This window comes from Indicator indicator, chromosome 35 (assembly GCF_027791375.1).
Source record: "Indicator indicator isolate 239-I01 chromosome 35, UM_Iind_1.1, whole genome shotgun sequence".
Classification (NCBI taxonomy): Eukaryota; Metazoa; Chordata; class Aves; order Piciformes; family Indicatoridae; genus Indicator; species Indicator indicator.
The window spans coordinates 4,404,759-4,422,465 of NC_072044.1; the positions used below are offsets into that span (position 1 = coordinate 4,404,759).

Below are 17,707 nucleotides of genomic sequence, written 5' to 3' on the forward strand. Positions count from 1 at the left end.
TCAGCTTCTCCTGGACTTCGAGTGCTGGATAAGCCACTGTAGGGTGATGTCTGCAGAGGCAAGGGGACACTCAGAGCCTCTCCTCTGGCTCTCACCCACCCCTGTGCCTGGGCACACAGCCTGGGCACACTGCTGCCATGGGCACAGGCTGCCCTGCCAGCACCCCAGCCACCCCCACTCACCGATGTTGTCCTTCTCTTTGCAGGAGATGGAGTAGCAGCAGATCTCTCGGTCCTGGATGGCAGAGAGGTTCCTGCAGGAAGGGAGTGAGCAGGAGGGGAGTGAGCAGGAGGGGAGTGAGCAGGAGGGGAGTGAGCAGGAGGGGAGTGAGCAGGAGAGGGGTGAGCAGGAGAGGGGTGAGCAGGAGAGGGGTGAGCAGGAGAGGGGGGTGAGATGGACAGAGGGGGGTGAGATGGACAGAGGGGGAGAAGGGAGCAGGACAGAAGGGAGCAGGACAGAAGGGAGCTCATGTTGCAGGCCCCTGGGGAGCATCTGCAACCAGGAGCTGCCTCTGGGCAGCCTTTTAGTGAGTCCCTTTGGCCCTCAGCTGTGAGATGGGGGAGGGACACTCTGCAGGGGCAGAGGTCAGGCTCCCAGGGACCTGCAGGAGGGCAGCAGCACAGGGTGCCCACGATCCTTGGACTGAGCCCATGGAGAACCTGGCCACAAAGAGCACAAATGTTCCCTCCCCAAACTGCCTGCTCAGCCCTGCAGTGAGACCAGGCAAGGTGGGGCTGGGAGCAGCTCAGGGCTGGAAGTGTGGAGCTGCAGAGGAGCCCCCAGGCCAGGGCAGATCTTCAGCAGGTGGGCAGGGGGAGGCAGAGGTGCTGTGAGTCAGCACAGTGTCCCCAGCTCCCCCAGGCCCCAGGAGGCTGTGATGGCTGCAGGAGGCCACATGCTGGCATGGAAAAGGGTGGTGGCATAAGGGACATGGAAGGTGTCACCTGCTGAGCAGGACCTGGCCTCCAAGCTGCCAGGAGCACTGTGCCTGCACTGGGCAGAGCAGCAAGAGGGTGGCAGGAGCAGCACCCACACAGGAGCCCAGCTCCACTGAGCACAGGGCTGGGCCCCAACGCCACCATGTGGCATGCAGCACCCAGCCATGGCATCAGCAGCTGCCAGCTCCTCCCTGTCCCCACAAGCACGGAGATGTCACCACCAGCCCTTGTCTCCAGCCTCCTGTCTCTGCCAGCCAAACCCACCCACTGTGATGCCACCCTGGCTGGGGAAGAAGTACAGGCAGAGCATGGCAGGGTGACCACGCTGGTGGGCACTCAGCAGGCCCAGGGAGGTCACTCTGTGCCAGCCCCAGCAGGGCTGCCCAGGCCCCCAGCACACTTACATCTTCTCAATGAGCTCCTTCTCATCCAAGGAACCAGGCAGGTCTCGCTTGTTCCCCAGGACTAGGACCTGCAGGGGGGACAGAGAGGACACCTGAAGCTTCTGGCCACCATACCAGGTAGGAACTTGCTTCTGCTACCCAAAAGTGGGCCCTGCTTGAGATGCCAGGCAGCCCTGGCCACGTCCCTCGGGTGTGCTCGAGGCAAAGCCCTCCTGTGGGCACCCAAAGGCATAGGACTTCCATCAGCAGCCTTCATTAGCCCACACAGCATCTCCTGGGTACCCTCCGAGTCCCACTGAGAAGCTGGCTCCCTGCAGAGCACTGACTGGCACCTCTGGTGCCATCTTGGATGCTCTCCCAGGAGTCTTGTGTGGCCAACCCCGAGGTTATCACAGGAGGGAGGTGGAGATGCCCAGCAGAACATGCTCTGTGGGCACCTAGCCCTGGCAGGGGCTGCCTGCACCATCCACTGAGCTCTCTTTCAGGCCTTTTCACAGCCACAAAGGTATTCTCAGGCCCTGCAGGCCACCAGGCACCCTGCAGGCCTCTGCAGCTCTCTGGAGTGCACCCCAGGGCTGTCAGCTTCCAGGGGCAGTACCATGGCCACCTGTCCAGGGTGAGCAGGGCTAGGGAGCAAGAGGGGAATGGGGCAACCCCTGGCTCATATCTGGAGTATTGCTCTCAAAACAGAGCTCTCAGAAGGGCTGCAAATGCAGCTGGTGATGGTGGGAGCTTAACTTAGCTGGCAGTGAATATTTGGGACCTGTGGCAAGAGCCTCAATTAGCTCCCAAAGGAAGAGCAAATTTCTAAATTTTTATTTCCATTTTAATGAAGGAGTCATAGAATGGTTTGGGTTGGCAAAGCCCTCTGAGATCATCCAGGCCAGCACCAACCCAACCCCACCATGGCCACCAAACCATGGCCCCAAGTGCCATGGCCACACCTTGCTTGGACACCTCCAGCCATGGGGACTCCACCACCTCCCTGGGCAGCCTCTTCCAATCCCTGAACACTCCTCCAGCAAACAAATTTTTCCTCCTCTCCAACCTAACCCTCCCCTGGCACAATTTCAGGACATTTCCTCTCCTTCTATCACTTGAGACTGGGGAGCAGAGCCCAACCCCCACCTGGCTCCAACCTCCTCTCAGGAGCTGTAGAGAGCAAACTTTGGATGCTCCCTAAGCATCCTGCCCTGGCACACAGACTGCTCCCACCTCATGCAGATGTCACAGCCCAGAAGCTGCTCTCCTAGGAGATGAGATCCTAATGTCCCACCAGAAATGAGGTGCAAATTCTTGCAAGAGGACACATCTCAGCCATGGAGGTTTTCTGGTCTCTCCTAAAGCTCCCTCCCCTGTTGGCTGGCCCAGCCCTGAGCCAGGAAGTGTCACTGTCCCAGCTCCTGCAGGAGTGCAGTGAGGATGGGGACACCTCCTACCCCTGCACGGGAAGGGGATTTCCTCCCCAGATCTACTTGGGAAGATCCAAGCCCCTTGCTGCACACTGTGCCAGGCAGCAGCCTGGGGCCAGGAGCAGGAGGGGCTGGATGCAGGCAGCAGCTCACCGGGATGCCCTGCAGCTGTGGTTTGTCCAGCAGGTTGTGCAGCTCATTCTTGGAGGCCTCTATCTTCTCCTGGTCTGCAGCATCCACCATGTACCTGCAAGGGAAGGGACAGGCCTGAGCGGTGCCAGGGGCCTGATGCCCTGCTGCTGTGCTGAGGTTTGTGCTGCCATCAAACCATGCTGGTTCCTAGGCCAGTGTGTGGTGATGGGAACAGAATCCTCCCCCAGGATCCCTTTTGCCAAGGAAGGAAAAGGGCTGAGGGCCCTTCATGTCTCCCAGGTGACTGGGGGAAGCCCTCCCCACAGGGCTCAACTCTGCTGGCAGCAGGGACATGGTGGGCAGGAGAAGGCCAGCTGCTGCCTAGGCAGGAGAAGCTGCAAGCCAGAGGCTGCCCCTGAGAGCCCCGGCAAGGCTCATGGCAGCTCCTATGCAGACAGCCAGAGCAGAGGATGAGGGGAGAAGGCAAGAGAAGGTGCAGAAGAGAAGATGTAGACTTGAGAGGGGCAAGGACCTGTTTGTCCTCCTGATGGGAGCAATCCCAGGCAGTGGGCATGCAGCAAAGAGCAGGTGAAGGCAGCAGCCAGCAGTGCCTGCTCTGAGCACAGGGGAGGTGCAGGGAGGGACTGAGGTCCACCCAAAGATGCAAGTGAAGCCAAAGCTGGGGAGAGTAACTGTTCCAGCAGCTTTATTCCAGAGACCAAGCACTTGGCAGAGAAAAGGTGAGAGACACCAACAAGCTGCAGCAGGCCCTGTGAGGGGTGTCAAGGAAGAGCTGCTGAAGCTGTGAGCACAGGGAGCTGAGTCCAGGGGGGCCAAGGGAGAGCACAAAGGCATGGCCCAGGCACTGCCTTCAGGCTGAGGCAGGGGGGCAGAAGGCAGAGCCAAGGGACATGAAGTGAGGAAGGTGTCTGCAGCAAGACCTGGATGGCCACAGGCTCCTCTCAACCAGATGGAAAAATTACACTTGTGGAAGGAGGCAGTGACAAGCACAGGATTCTGACATTCCCAGCAAAATCCACTGTAACAGGAAGTGCCAAGGACGTGTCCCAGCACAGTGACAATCAGGCACTGCTGTCCCAGCAGCAGGCACAAGTGCTGCCTCACTCCTCCTCACCTGTCAGAAGGAAGGGCAGGACAGAAATCCAGCCCTCCAAAATGCCAGGGCATGGTCAGCCGGGGAGGGTCACCTAAATCTGACTTTCTGACTGGGGAAATGCTTATCCTTGGAGCAGGCATCCTGCTTGCCAGGAGCATCTGGCCAGGCTTATGCCCAGCCTGGACTCCCTGGAACTGCATTACTGCAGGGTTTGGGGGCACTCAGAGAGCTGCTGACAGTCAAGAGCAGGCACTGCCTGAAGACTTCTCTCAGCACAAGACTCATCCAGCAGCACTCAAACACCATGGCCTGGGAACATGCTGCTGCAAGCCAGCCTTGGGACCAGGCTCTTGCAAAGGGCTGAGTCACTCTGGGGCCTCTGTTCAGCCCCTGCAGTAATGTGCAGCACAGGAGCCTGGAAGGCAAGATCCAAGGAACAGAGCTGGGCTGAGAGGTGCTGGAAGGGGAGGGCAGGGACCTGGCTGCACAGGGCTCAGAGTTCCTGGGAGCTCCAGTGCCAGGGGAAGTATCTCAACTGCCAACACAGGTGTCCAGGGTTGGCATGGCTGGGGGCTGGCAGGGGCTGGCAGGGGCTGGCTGGGGGCTGGCAGGGCAGAGGGCTGGCGGGGCAGGGGGCTGGCGGGGCAGGGGACTGGCAGGGCAGCGGCTGGCAGGGCAGCGGCTGGCAGGACAGAGGGCTGGCGGGGCAGGGTCTGTCAGGGCAGGGGGCTGTCAGGGCAGGGGGCTGGCGGGGCAGGGGGCTGGCGGGGCAGGGGCTGGCAGGGGCACTCACACGATGGCACTGACGCCACGGCAGTATCGCTCCCACATGCTGCGGAACCTTGGCTGGCCTCCGATGTCCCAGAGCTGTGACAGGGAGAAGCTGGCATTACTCCACCATGCTGCCCTGCCCCACACAGCTGCCTGGCAGAGCACAGGACATGCACCAGACCCACCCCATCCCTCCTCTGTGGCTCAAACCTCACGAGGAGGCTCCTGAGTTGGCAAAGAAAGGACCTGTTGGGAAGGGCAGCTGCAGGGTGTGGAACACCTCCTGCAATGTGTCCCTGGTCCAAGCTGGGGCAGTCCTCCCCACGCCCAGCACACCTCCTGCTACCATTTCAAAGCACTCAGAAAGCTCTCAGGAACATTTTTGCTGCAGGCAGAGACCCCCAGCCAGCTTCTGAAGCCTGCCTCACTGCTGTTCCCAGTTCAACCTGGGGCCACTGAAAGCTCCAGAAAGAGCAGAAATTTCCTCTTTGCTCTCAAGGCAGAGGCCACCACTGCAAGCCATGGCCTGATTTTCCCCAGAGCTCCCACCCTCAGCAAAGTGACCACATCCCTGAGTGTGTAAACCAGAGGCAGAAGAAAGTCTCTGACTTTGCAGCCCAGACTGGCTCTTACCAGAGAGGTCTGGACCTCCTCCCCCTTCCCACCACCTCTGCTGGGTACCTGCAGCAGCCTAACGCAGATCTCCCAGCTGGGGCTGCTGGCATCCCTCACCCTCCAGCAGCAGGCTCACCAACCCTCCTCCACTCCACATCCCAAGAGCCCCAGCCAGCAGCACCCTCTGCTCCTCACCTTTATGGTAACATTCCCCTTGGTGATCTTCCTCATGTTGAAGCCCACTGTTGGGATCATGTCTTCATTGAACTGGCCTGACTGCAAGGAGCAAGGGGAACCAGTGTCAGAGGGCATGGAACCCCTGCCAGCCTGCCCAAGCCCTGAGTGCTCTGCCAGCTCTGCAGCAGCATCACACAACCCTCCCGCCCTGGGCCACTCCAGGAGCAGAATTCCAACCCAGGAGACAAAATGCCTGCAGCATGGAAATGCTGCTGCTGCAGGGGGCACAGGGTGCCCTGGTGAGGTCCCCAGCCCTGCAGTGACCTGCCAGCCCCAGCCCCACTGCTGTCTTGCTGGGGTGCTGGAGGCTCACCTAACCCAGCCCTTTCCAGGTGGGATTCCCAAGCCCTTCGTGGGAGCAGGCTGACCCTGACCACTGAAATGGTCTCAGGTCAGCAGTGCCAGTCCCAAACCTCTGCTGCAAACCCTGCTGGCAGGGTGCAGGAAGCCACCTGGGCACTGCCTCCTTTCCAGCCGAGGAGCTATGGCTTGTCTCCTGCTTCAGATCATTCACAGCCCAGCCCAAGCCCAGTGTCCTCTGCTCTCCTGCACCCTGCCTGTGCATGAGGGCCAGTGCTGGTGCTGGGTGGCATGGGGGACACAAAGTGTTGCCTCTGCTCCCCAGGAGATGCCAGCACCTTTTCTCTAGCAGCACAGCTCAGAGCCACACTGATGGGACAGACAAAAACCCCTGCAGACCTGCAGAGCCCCAGTGCCTGCTGAGCTGTGGGACAGGGCTGAGCTGCTCTGTTAAAGCCACCCCCACCTTCCAGCCTGCTGCTCAAACTCCACTGCTGCAGGATGCTCCAGGGCTGAGCAGGGATGTTCCAGGTAGCCCCAGCAGTGATGTGGCATCCTTGGGCAGGGGGCAGGAGCTGCCACAGCCCTTCAGCCTCTGCCCCTGGCAGCAGCCTCACTGGGACTCAGGTTTCTCTTCCTTGCTTTTTAAATGCATCCCTGCAAAGGGCCCTGCCAGGGAAGGCAACAGAGGAAGGTTTGGTACCCAGGATAATGCAGCACTGCGGCTTTTGGCCACCAGTGCCAGAAGCCTGCAGGAACTACCAGCTGCAGCCAAACTCACCCCAGCAACCCTTTCCTGGCTTAGAGCCTTGGTTTCTCTGGGACTTTCCTGAGGGTTCTTACAGCTAACACAAACCTCAAAAGGGGAAGGCAAACAAAGCCATTTTCTGACAAGCAGAATTTTTGTGCCTTGCTGAGCCAACAGCTCCTCCAGACCCACCACAGCAGCCAGTCCTCAGCCTCCTCCTGACTTCTTCCAAGGGCTCTGCAACATGTGCCACTTCCCCTTCTCATTTCCCTTCTGCAGCCATCAGCAAAGCCCAGCAGCCAAGGGGGCTCCGAGCCACAGGACACCCAGAAACCACAGCAGGGCCTGGCAGGGAAGGGCAGGGGGGAGGAAGCAGGCAGGAGTCCCTGCACCACTGGCCAGCAGGGCACAGTTCCTGCACACTGCAGGTCAGCACACAGCCTGGCTCCAAACCCCAGGGGCTAAGGAACGGTCAGGCTTGGACTGGAGGTCAAATGGAGAACAGTTGCTGAGGAGCTCTCACAGGCTACAGGCAGCTCCACTGGTCCCAGCCCACAGCAGGGCTCATGGCTGCTGACTCTGCTTCCAGGAAGGGATGGGCTGCAGGAGGCTCCTCTGCCACCCCATGGAAGGAGCAGCCTCTGCCAGCAGGGCACAGCCTTGCTAAGACAGTGCCTGCCTCCAGCTTGCCCATGGCCAAGGGCAAGACCACCACCCCACCCATACTGCCCAGAACACTCATGGTCTAGGATTTGCACCTGGTCCTTGCTGTCCTGGCATCTGTGGCAGCACTCCAACATGCCAAGCTGCTTCTGCATCAGCTGCCCTCCAAAAGCCTTGCCAGCTTTGCATGATGCCAGTGTGACATGCCCTCTTTCCTCCCCAACCATCCTGGACACCAGTGCCTTTGACACATCTTCAACCAGCCCCTGCACCTCTGATGTCAGGGAGAGCCCAGCCAGGAGTGCAAAGGCTTCACTGGACACATGCTGGTGACACAGCCCCCAGGCCACAATCCCCTGCAGATGAGGCCCAGCTGCACTGCTCCCTTGGCAATGGGATGCTGGGGAGGCACAAGAGCCCTGCAGGCAAGGGGGATTCTGTAGCTAAGCCTCAGCAGGACTCTGCAGGCTGGTTCATGGCTGGGCTTTGCCAGGCTCTCCTCAGCACCCTGCCTCTGTGCCCTGCCCAGAAGACTTTTCACCTCCCTGCCCAGCCCCACTACTTCCCAGTTGGCTGTACTGGGAGAGGTGGCCAGCATCAGGTTCTGCAGCATGAGCAGTGCCCCCAGCTCACTCTGAGCCTCACCCTCTGCTACATGGGCATGGGCACCACACCACCTGCCAGTTCAGCCACTGTGCCCTGCTTGGCCAGCACCAGGGCCACGGCTCACTGGCAAAGAAACAGGCTCAGCCTCCACACAGCATTTGCCAGGTGGCCAGGCCCTGCCCCTGGCTGTGGCCAGGCAGCTGTCCCTCTGCCCTAGCACAGGCTGGCATGGCTTGGATGTGGCCTGCTGCTGTTGGCTGGTTAGCAGCCCAGCAGCCCCAGGTGCTTCCAAACGAGCTACTTCCTGGGCACTGGAGATGGCAGCACCAAAGGCTTGGCCTCTGCCCATCTCAGGTCACATCTCCACCAGAGCATGAGGTGGAGGCAGATGCCCAACCTGCCCCAGGCTGGATGGCTCCCATCTGCAGCTGGAGCATGCCCCAAACCACCCAGGCTCATGCTCCTGCAGGTGCCTCCTGCTGCAGGGCACCACCCAGTCCCTGCCAAACCCTCTGAGTTCCACCCCAGAGAACCACAGGAGGCTTAGGGCTTAGCTGCTCACTCACCACCTCCTCATCCCACCCCCAGGAGCAGCTCAGTGCCCAGCACGAGGTGGGAGCACCTGGCAACAGAGGCTTTGTTTGCAGAGTCTCTGCCCCTTCAGTCCCCAGGGCAGCCCAAGCAGAGCCTGTGCTCATCCAGCTCCCTGGCACCTCTCACAGTGCCCACCTGAGCCCCAGCAGCCTCACAGATGGACACCTGGCAAGCAGATACCAAATTTGGGAGGGGGGGAAGCCAAATTCAAGGCAAGCTTTTACAATGCTTCCTTCTGACACAGGGTCCTACAGCTCTTTGGGGCTCTGAGCACCACAGGGCACCCACGGCATGGAGCCATGCCCCTACAGAAGGCACTGGAGGGCACAGGGCTGTCCCCAAGCACAGCACAGCCCTGTCAAGGAACCTTGAGACCTGGGAAGGGAGACTGCCACCTGGAACTGGGTGGGATGGAGCCACCCCAGAGCTGGCAGCAAGGAGGAGCCACACAGGTCTTTGGATGAGACAATCTCAAGTTTTGCCCCAAATCCTCTGCTCATTTCCAAACCTGTGCAGAGGGATCACCATAGGGACCTGTGCTGGCCAGACCCCAATGCCATGGGCAGCCCAACAGCCAGAGCTGGGCAAGCAGAGCTGTGGGGCCAGGGCTGGGCACCCCAGAGCAGATGGTGTCACCACCCACACCTGCAGTCAGGACACAGGGGCTGGCTCTGCAGCTTCCCTCAGCTTGGGCATTCACCCTCCCACGCCTTCAGCATGGTGCACCCCCAGGGGCCCTCCTGGCCTTGCTCCTGGTGGCACCACTGCAGCTGCAGCAGGGCTCTGCTGCCCTCCCTCACACAACTCACCCTGGCCTACAGTCACAGAGAGCACTGGGCTGGAAGGGACCCTCCAAGGGCATCTTGTCCAGCCCCCTGCAGGCAGCAGATACATCCCCAGTTAGAGCAGGCTGCCCAGGGCCACATCAAGGCTGATCTTGAATGTCCCCAGGGGTGGGGCCTCCACCAGATCCCTGGGCAGCCTGCATTAGCGTCTCAGCACCCTCCTTGTGAAGAACTTCTTCAGGATTCTCTTATCTCAATGGCAAAAATGGGATCTGAGGACAGGCCTGTGGATGGCATCCAGGTCACAGGCCAGCTGACTTTGGAGCCAAGAGGATGCCAGGGAGAGCAGTGCTGCCAGTATGCCCAGGGAGCCAGGCCAGATCCAGGACACATCCACCCCACTCCCTGCAATGAACCCAAGGGCTCTGGTGGCAGAGCAGGCACTAAAGCTCAGCTTCTCTCATCCAAAGCTTCTCAGCAACAAAGGAAAACTCTTGGGCTGCTTCTGCTCCTTCAGCACTGCAGCACAGCCCAGATGGCACAGAGCCAAGGAGACGCCAGGGGAGAAAGTGGCTGCTGGAGGGAGAGGAAGGTCCAGGACAACTGCCAGAGCAACCATGGGGCCTGAGTGGGGAGGGGGAGAGGAGAGGTAATGCAAATTCTGTCCTGAAACCTTAAACACTGACACCCAACTACCATGTGCTGTTCTGAGCCCTTCACAAGACACTGAGATGCTGCTGAAAGGTGTCCAGAGAAGGGCAGTGAGGCTGTGAGGGGTCTGGAGCACAAGTCCTGTGAGGAGCAGCTGAGGGAGCTGGGGGTGTTCAGCTTGGAGGAGGCTGAGAGAAGACCTCACTGCTCTCTACAGCTCCCTGAATGGAGGCTGGAGCCTGGCCCCAGGGAACAAGTGACAGGAGGAGAGGAAATGGCCTCAAGCTGCACCAGGGGAGGGTCAGGTTGGACCTTAGGAACAATTCCTTCACCAGAAGGGTCATGGGGCACTGCCCCAGGCTGCCCAGGGCAGGGGTGGAGTCTCCATCCCTGAAGGTGTTTAAGAGACATCAGGATGAGGAGCCTGGGCCATGGTCTGAGCACAGGGAGGTGCTGGGTATGGCTGGACCTGAGCACTGAAGGTCTTTTCCAACCAGGAGATTCTGTGGCAGTAACTAAAAAGGAGGGACACTGAAGGCTGGAGCTAAAGCACTGCTGCTATGCTCCCCACCTTTAGAGGACATGAGGACTGCCTTGGGCTGTTCCATTAAAAACAAACCAAAAAAAGAAACCCAGAAAAAGAGCAATGGAGACACAAGCACTGGCTGCAGGCACAGAGAGCTGGGGACAGGGACAAACCTTTCATGAAGCTGTAGCTGGTGGACTTTTGCTACCAGGCCAGAGAATATACAGGAGGTTGCTCCTTGGCCATCTGTCCTCAGGTGCAAGCCTGCAGAGCCATCAGCTCCCAATGCCTGAGTCCTTGACCTTCTGAAGCAGTGAGCACCCAAGCCCAGGTCCATCAGGCACAGCTGCCAAGCTTTGAGCCTGTGCCCAGCTTGACCCTGCTCATTCCCAGGAGGTTCTCAGGCACCAGCTCCTCCCTTGGGCCTCTGGGGAGTGCATAAGGACAGAGCCCTACCACATCCTCCCCAGCAGCACAGAGCTTTGCTGCAGGGGCAAGGGCTGAAGAGCTGCTTGGGGACACCCAAACAGGGCCCCTCAGACAATGGGCTCCAGAGCAGAGGCCAGCAGCTGCTGTAAGGAGCAGGCAGAGATTGAAGACCTCACAGGCTCCCCACAGCCACCAGTCCTTGGTTCTTCAAAGATGGATCCATCTCCAAGGCAGCCCTGCTTTGGCAGGCCAGAGATCTCCAGCCCAAGGCTGCCCGAGGCTCCTGCTGCCCTGCACCTTGGCAGTCTGACACCTTCTGGGCAGCCTCCAAGCCAGGCACTCATTTACAAACATGACTGCAACACTCCTTAATCAGCAGGTGCTTGCCATGTCCAGGGTCTTGGCTATGCTCAGGGGGGATTCAAGACCTCCACTCAGGTTTTTCAGGCTGTGCCAGGGCTCTCACCCACGCCGTGGGACACGTGGGGCTGGGCAGAGGCTTCCACACCTGGCTCAGCCCCAGTGCCAGCAAAGCCCAGGCAGGGACATGGCAGCCCCCAAACCCTCACCTGGGCACAGTGTGATGCCAGCACCAACCAGTCAGGGAGGACACCACAGTGAGTTGTAGGCATGGCTGGGGCCTGCACCAGGGACAAGCGGTCTCTGAACCCTGCTCTGCAGCCCAGCTGCTGGTGCTCAGTCCCAGACACACAGCAGATGGAGATCCTCACCCAGGGGAACTGCCAGAAATGCAGCTGTGCAGAACAGTGCAGCACAGGGCATGGCCAGACACAGACTGACCTGTGCCCATGCAATGGACCCTTAGCATCCCCTTATCCCTCTGTGTCCCAGGTTTGCTCCCATAGAGCCCTCAGAAGCCTTGTGCAAGGCCAGGATGCTTCTCTGCTGCACTCTGGGCTGTGTGGCAGGAACAGGAAAGACCTGCCACAGTGCTGAGGTGTTTTGTAGGGAAGCCTGAGCAGACAAACCAGGCCCAACCCCCGTTCTAGGGACCTCAAGGCTCAGCCAGTCCCAACCCCCCTGCCATGGGCAGGGACACCTCACACCACAGCAGGTTGCTCACAGCCACCTCCAGCCTGGCTGCAAAAACCTCCAGGGATGAGGCTTCCACCACCTCCCTGGGCAACCTCTGCCAGTCTCTCACCACCTCATGGGCAAGAACTTCTTCCTGACATCCAATCTGACTCTCCTCACTTCTAGTTTTGCTCTATCCCCCCCAGTCCTATCACTCCCTGATAGCCTAAAAAGTCCCTCCCCAGCTTTCTTGGAGCCCCCTTCAGATCCTGGAAGGCCACAAGAAGGTCTCCTGGGAGCCTTCTCCTCTCCAGACTGCACAACCCCAACTCTCTCAGACTGTCTCCAGAGCAGAGCAGCTCCAGCCCTCTGCTCATCCTTGTGACCCTTCTCTGGACACCTTCCAGCCCCTCCAGATCCTTCCTGGAACAGAGGCTCTAGCACTGGACACAGAGCTCCAGGTGTGGTCTCAGCAGAGCTGAGCAGAGGGGCAGAATCCCCTCCCTGGCCCTGCTGGCCACACTTCTCCTGCTGCAGCCCAGGCTCTGCTTGGCTCTCTGGGCTGCAAGTGCTCACTGCTGGCTCCTATTGAGCTTCTCTTCCCCCAGCACCCCCAAGGTCTTTCCTTCAGGGATGCTCTCCAGCCAGTCCCTGCCCAGCCTATGGCAGTGCCTGGGATTATTCTGCCCCAGCTGCAGGACCTTGCCCTTGGTCTTGTTGAACCTCATGAGGTTGGCTTGGGCCCAGCTCTGCAGCCTGCCCAGGTTCCTCTGGATGGATCCCTTCCCTCCAGTGTGTCAGCAGCACCACACAGCTTGGTGCTGAGGGTGCCTCAGTGCCACTGTCCATGTCACTGATGAAGATGTTAATCCAGACTGGTCCCAGCAGTGCTGCTCTGCTTCTTGCCAAGCAGTAGCAAGATGGTGCCACTGCCAGCCTGGATGAGCCTGGTCAAGTCCTTCAGCCCTCCTTATGTTTCTGCTCTGGACAATGTAACTTACCCTGAGGCACCACTTGTGCATACTGGGACCAGTGTCCACAGGGAGAACAGCTGTTTGACTTCTTCACCAAGGGCACACAGTGGGACCCAGTCTGCAGGTGGCACCGAGCTGAGTGGTGCAGCTGGCATGTGAGGGGTGGCATCCAGAGGGACCTGCACAAGCACAGTGAGTCCCTGTAAGCCATGGCTCAGCAAGGCCAAGCACAAGGTGAGGCTGGGGATGAAGAGCTGGGGAGCAGCCCTGTGGAGGACTTAGGGATGTTGCAGTGTGGGCAGCAGGGGCAGGGAGGGGATTCTGCCCCTCTGCTGTGCTCTGCTGAGACCTCCCCTGCAGTGCTGGGGCAGCTCTGGAGTCCTCAGCACAGCACAGACAGGGACCTGGTGCAGCAGGGCCAGAGGAGGCCACAGCAATGCTGGCAGGGCTGGAAGGGCTCTGCTGGGAGGCCAGGCTGAGAGAGTTGGGGTTGTGCAGCCTGGGGAGGAGAAGGCTCCAGGGACACCTTCTGGTGGCCTTGCAGTGCTTAAAGGGGGCAGAAGAAAGCTGGGGACAGACTTTCAGCAGGGCCTGCTGTGACAGGACAAGGGAAGATGGTTTGAACTCAAAGAGGGATACTTGGACTGGAGACAAGGGAGAAAGCTTTTACAACAAGTGGTGAAACACTGGCCCAGGTTGCCTAGGGAGGTGGTAGAAGCCCCATTCCAGGTCAGGTTGGACAGAGCCCTGAGCACCCAGATCCAGTTAAAGATGTTCCTGCTCACTGCAAGATTTGGACTAGATGAGGTTTAAAGGTCCCTTTCAATTCCAACCCCTCTGTGATGCTCTGATCCTGGGGAATCTCTGCTGTCCATTTCTCCTTGGCTGATGCCAGCACAGCTTGCAGCTGCAAGGCAAGCTCTGCTCCAGGCAGCTCCCTTTCTGCCAAAAACATGGAGAATGCCCCAAGAAACCCTGCCTACCACCTTCTGCTCTATGGAGCTCAGGGGCAGCAGCAGCAGCCCCAAGCTCTGCTCTGGAGGCAAATGACCAATCCAGCACAAGGCCCAAAGCTCACCTCCTACTCCATCCTGGCCCTGCCAGACCCCATGAAGAGGCACATCTGGGAGACACAGCACACTGAAAATGCATCAGAAGATCTCCTTACTCCTCTCTCAGCATCTCCACCAGCACCTCTCTCCTCTGCATCCCCTGCAACCCCTGGACACCTTGCAGACTCTGCTTTCCCTTTCAGGCTCAGGCACTGGAGTTCATCCTGGCAAGAAGGGTCACAGTGGTGGGGACAGTGGCTCCCTGGGTACAGCTGGGAGCAGGCACTGGGTCCTGTGGTCCTGTAAGCTGCTGTCAGGAGGCATCTGTGCATCCATCACCCTACCTGGTGCCACGTACAAGGCTGATGTGGATCCCTCCTGCAGCATTGCTTTGAACACTCTCTGAGCAGGGCACAAGCATGGGAATGCGTCCCAGCTCCCCCCACCATGCAGGTCAGACACCTAGGCCTGCATTCTCTCCCTTGGAAGGCTCTCTAGCACTGCTGGGATGTGCAATGTTGAACCAAGAGCAGCAGAACATTCTCCTGTTTTAAACATGTTCTGCACTGATGGGTTCTGAGCCTAGCACCCACTGAAGCGCTCTCGAGACACTCAGGGTCTCGCTCTCATCCCCACAGACTGAGGACAAGGCAGCTGAAAGCCCTCTGGCTTCAGGTTAAAACCAGGTCCAGATGTGTTTTACAGCCTTTCACCCCTCCTTGAATGCAGGACTTTGAGTTCCAGCTCCTGACAGCCAAGGAATAAAAAAATGAGCCTTGACCAAAAAAAACACAGCCAGGTGAGCCAGGAGGTGTCATTCTGCCTCCAAGTCGTGGCTGCCTTCAGCAAAGCCTTCTCCCAGCATGGCCACAGCTCTGAGCTGCTGCAGGAAACCCTCCAAACTTCCCAGCAACTGGATTCCATTTAAAAATCCTGGAAGACAAGGATGGCAGCAGCCCTCTCAGAGCAGCTGCAGCCCCAAGGCTGGGGAGCACTGATGGCATCATGGGAGACTTTGTGGGAGACTGTTCCAACAATGCCCAAATCTGATACTTTTCAGGTCAGCTTTGTCCCCAAGCCCAAATCCCAAATCCCAGCCATTTCCCATTACATCCCCTTAAAGCTCAAGCACTTCCCATGCAGTTCCTGCTGAGTTGAGGCTTTCCATCTCATGTTATTCAGCTGTCCTTACCTAGCCCTTCCCCACAGGCTCCCCTCTGGAGGTCACTGCCTCTGCTTGTTGTGCACCTGCAACAAAATCTGAACTTTCCAAATAACTCCAGAGACAAAGCTGCAGCAGAGCTCAGCACCTTGAGTCTGACTGCCTCACAGGGATGTTAAACACCCAACCACTGACCTCCTGCTACACCAGCAGGCCATGAAGCCAGCCTCAGCCCACGCATGGAGAGCTTCCCTCGAGAGCTTCAGCAGTTCCTGGATGTCACTTTTCCTTACACCAGCAATGATGCCTAAGCACAAAGTCTTATGTCTACTCATGTCCAGGTCTTGCAGGTGAAGCCTTGCACACAGAACATTTGCTAGGTATGAAGTGGAGCAGGAACCCCAGCAAAGGCCATGCTGAGCCACCTCTGCTGCAGACATGGCTGGGAGAGGAGGAGGCCTGCGAGGGGCCAGGCTGGTAAGGGAGCCACTGCGAGAGGGTGAGGACCATGCCCAGTGACCTCCAGCCCTGTGCAGGCAGAACAGCCTAGCACGTTTGGGCCAAGGCTCCATCACCCTTTAAAGCTTACCTGGTTGCTTTAGAAGAGCTAAATTACTGCTCTATTTTTAATGCTGCCTGTGCTGCTATTAACAGGCCAGCAAGTGTCTGGTGGGGCTGGAGCAGGACTAGCCCACGTGGCACCACCACATCTTGTCCCAACATGGGACTGCACAAAAGGAGCATTAAACATGCAAACAGCAGGGCCAAAGTCACCCCCACAAAGGGCTGCTGCTCATGGTCACTGTCACACAGCCACAGAGCTCCCTGGGAGAGCCAGCAGGAGACCTGAAGGAACTCCCTGCAAAGCAGCTCAAGAGCCAGAGCACCACCATCTCCAAGGAGCATCTCCCCCTGCCACTGGGCACTTTTGTCCCTGCAGCACCCAGACCAAAGGATCCTCCTAGGGAGCACTGCTGCAGTGTAAGGAAGCCTCCAAATTAGCTGCAAAATGACCTTTGACGGCCCCACAGTGTCCAGTGCCCGGAGCAAGCAGAAACAACTCTCTTGGCTCTGGAGCAGACACCCAACGTGCACAGAGCAGGGAGGCTATAGGGGCACCGGGACAGGGACCCTCCTCCGTGAAATCCCCCTGGGTGTGACTGCCCCTTCAGGACCGCCCCACAGGCAGCTCCCACCTCACAGCCTCACATCTCGGGCAGAGGAGAGCAGCCCCAACAGCCAGAAGGAAGACTCCACAGAGCATCCCCATGGGTGCAACCACTCCCTGGCCTTCAGCACCCAGGGCCCAGCTCCAGTTCCTGCAGATATGGGGGCCCCGTGGATGAAGGAGCTCAGCTGGGAAGAGTCCAGGGCTGACGGGTCCTCAGTGTGGGGGTCACTGCCCTGTCGGGGAGCAAAGCTCAAGCCGCTGAAACAGCACCCTGGGAACCCACAAAAGGCTGCTGCTCGGTGCTGGCCGAGGAAGGGACGAATGTCACAGGACAAAGAACCTCATACCGTAGCCACCGAGCTACCAACCCTGGTGGCACCGAGCCTGGCAGGGTCCTCATGAGGCCACACCTGCGGCGGGGCCCGGCGATGACAAAGCGCCTGCCGCCGAGGGGCCGAGAGCAGCGGCATCCCCAGCTCCCGGGGCAGGGCTCCCGCAACCCCGGGCGGCGGCAGCCACCCAGGGGGACCCAGCCCGGCTGAGAAAGGCAGGCGAGTGCTGGATCCCACCCGGGGCCTGCTCCGGCTGCGGCCCCCGAACCGCCGCGCCTTGCACCGGGGATGCGGGGAGCAAACGCTGGGGTCTGCCCGGGCCCTGCCGGTGCTGCTGAGCCTGCAGCTTGCGCCCCACTGCCCACCCGGGCCCTGCGCCCCCAGCCCGCGCCCCCCACCCCTCAAATGCATTTCTGGGCTCGGGTACAATAGGGCGGAGCGATCCCGGGGAACAACCGGAGGTGTGCAAGATGGAGGTGCACGGAGAGGGTGCCAGGAGCAGGGCTGAAGCGCCCGTAGCCCAAAGCAGAGCCCCCCGCGGGGCACCGCTGCGCCCCGGAGGGGGCTGGGCGGGGTGCAGTCGCGCTCACCGCGATGACGTTGACGAAGGTGGTCTTGCCCGAGTACTGCAGCCCCACCAGGGTCAGCTCCATCTCCTCCTTCCAGAACAGCGCCCGGAACCAGTCCAGCAGCTTGTTGAAGAGCGCCAGCATGGTGCCGGGCCGGGCCGCGCCGCGCCGAGCCGAGCGGGGACAGCCGGGGCGGGGCCGAGCCGGGCCGAGTTGAGCCGAGCGGGGCCGAGCCGAGCGGGAACAGCCGGGGCGGGGCCGAGCCTAGCCAAGAGGCGGCCGAGTCGAGCGGGGCCGAGCCGAGCCGAGCGGGGCCGAGCGTGTCCGGGCCGAGCCGATTGAGGCCGAGCCGCCGCCGCCGCCCCAGTATTGTCCGCGCGCCTCCTGCCGCACCGCCGCGCGCCGCCCTGCGCGCGCCGGGTGGGGCCCGCGCACCTCCCGTCGACGCCGCCACTGCCGCCCCCTGCCGGAAAGGAGGACGCTC

General features: G+C 59.9%; 1 protein-coding gene across 1 annotated transcript; it reads right to left on the reverse strand.

Annotated features, from left to right (window-relative positions):
- Nucleotides 1–17,367, reverse strand: ARL8A (ADP ribosylation factor like GTPase 8A). Its single transcript, XM_054395931.1, has 7 exons — nucleotides 17,245–17,367; nucleotides 5,585–5,665; nucleotides 4,797–4,870; nucleotides 2,908–3,001; nucleotides 1,343–1,410; nucleotides 183–253; nucleotides 1–50 (listed from the first exon to the last, which is right to left on the reverse strand). The coding sequence occupies exons 1-7, from the start codon at nucleotides 17,365–17,367 to the stop codon at nucleotides 1–3; spliced, it is 561 nt and encodes a 186-aa protein (XP_054251906.1).
- Between the last annotated feature and the right edge of the window lie 340 nt (nucleotides 17,368–17,707).

Excerpts from the sequence above, each read along its gene's own strand:
- ARL8A (XM_054395931.1), bottom strand. The coding sequence starts at position 17,367 with ATGCTGGCGCTCTTCAACAAGCTGCTGGACTGGTTCCGGGCGCTGTTC. Across the intron at positions 3,002-4,796 it reads CGTGGCGTCAGTGCCATCGT|GTACATGGTGGATGCTGCAG; the intron begins GTGAGTGCCCCT and ends CTTCCCTTGCAG. Across the intron at positions 1,411-2,907 it reads CACAGCTGCAGGGCATCCCG|GTCCTAGTCCTGGGGAACAA; the intron begins GTGAGCTGCTGC and ends TCCCCCCTGCAG.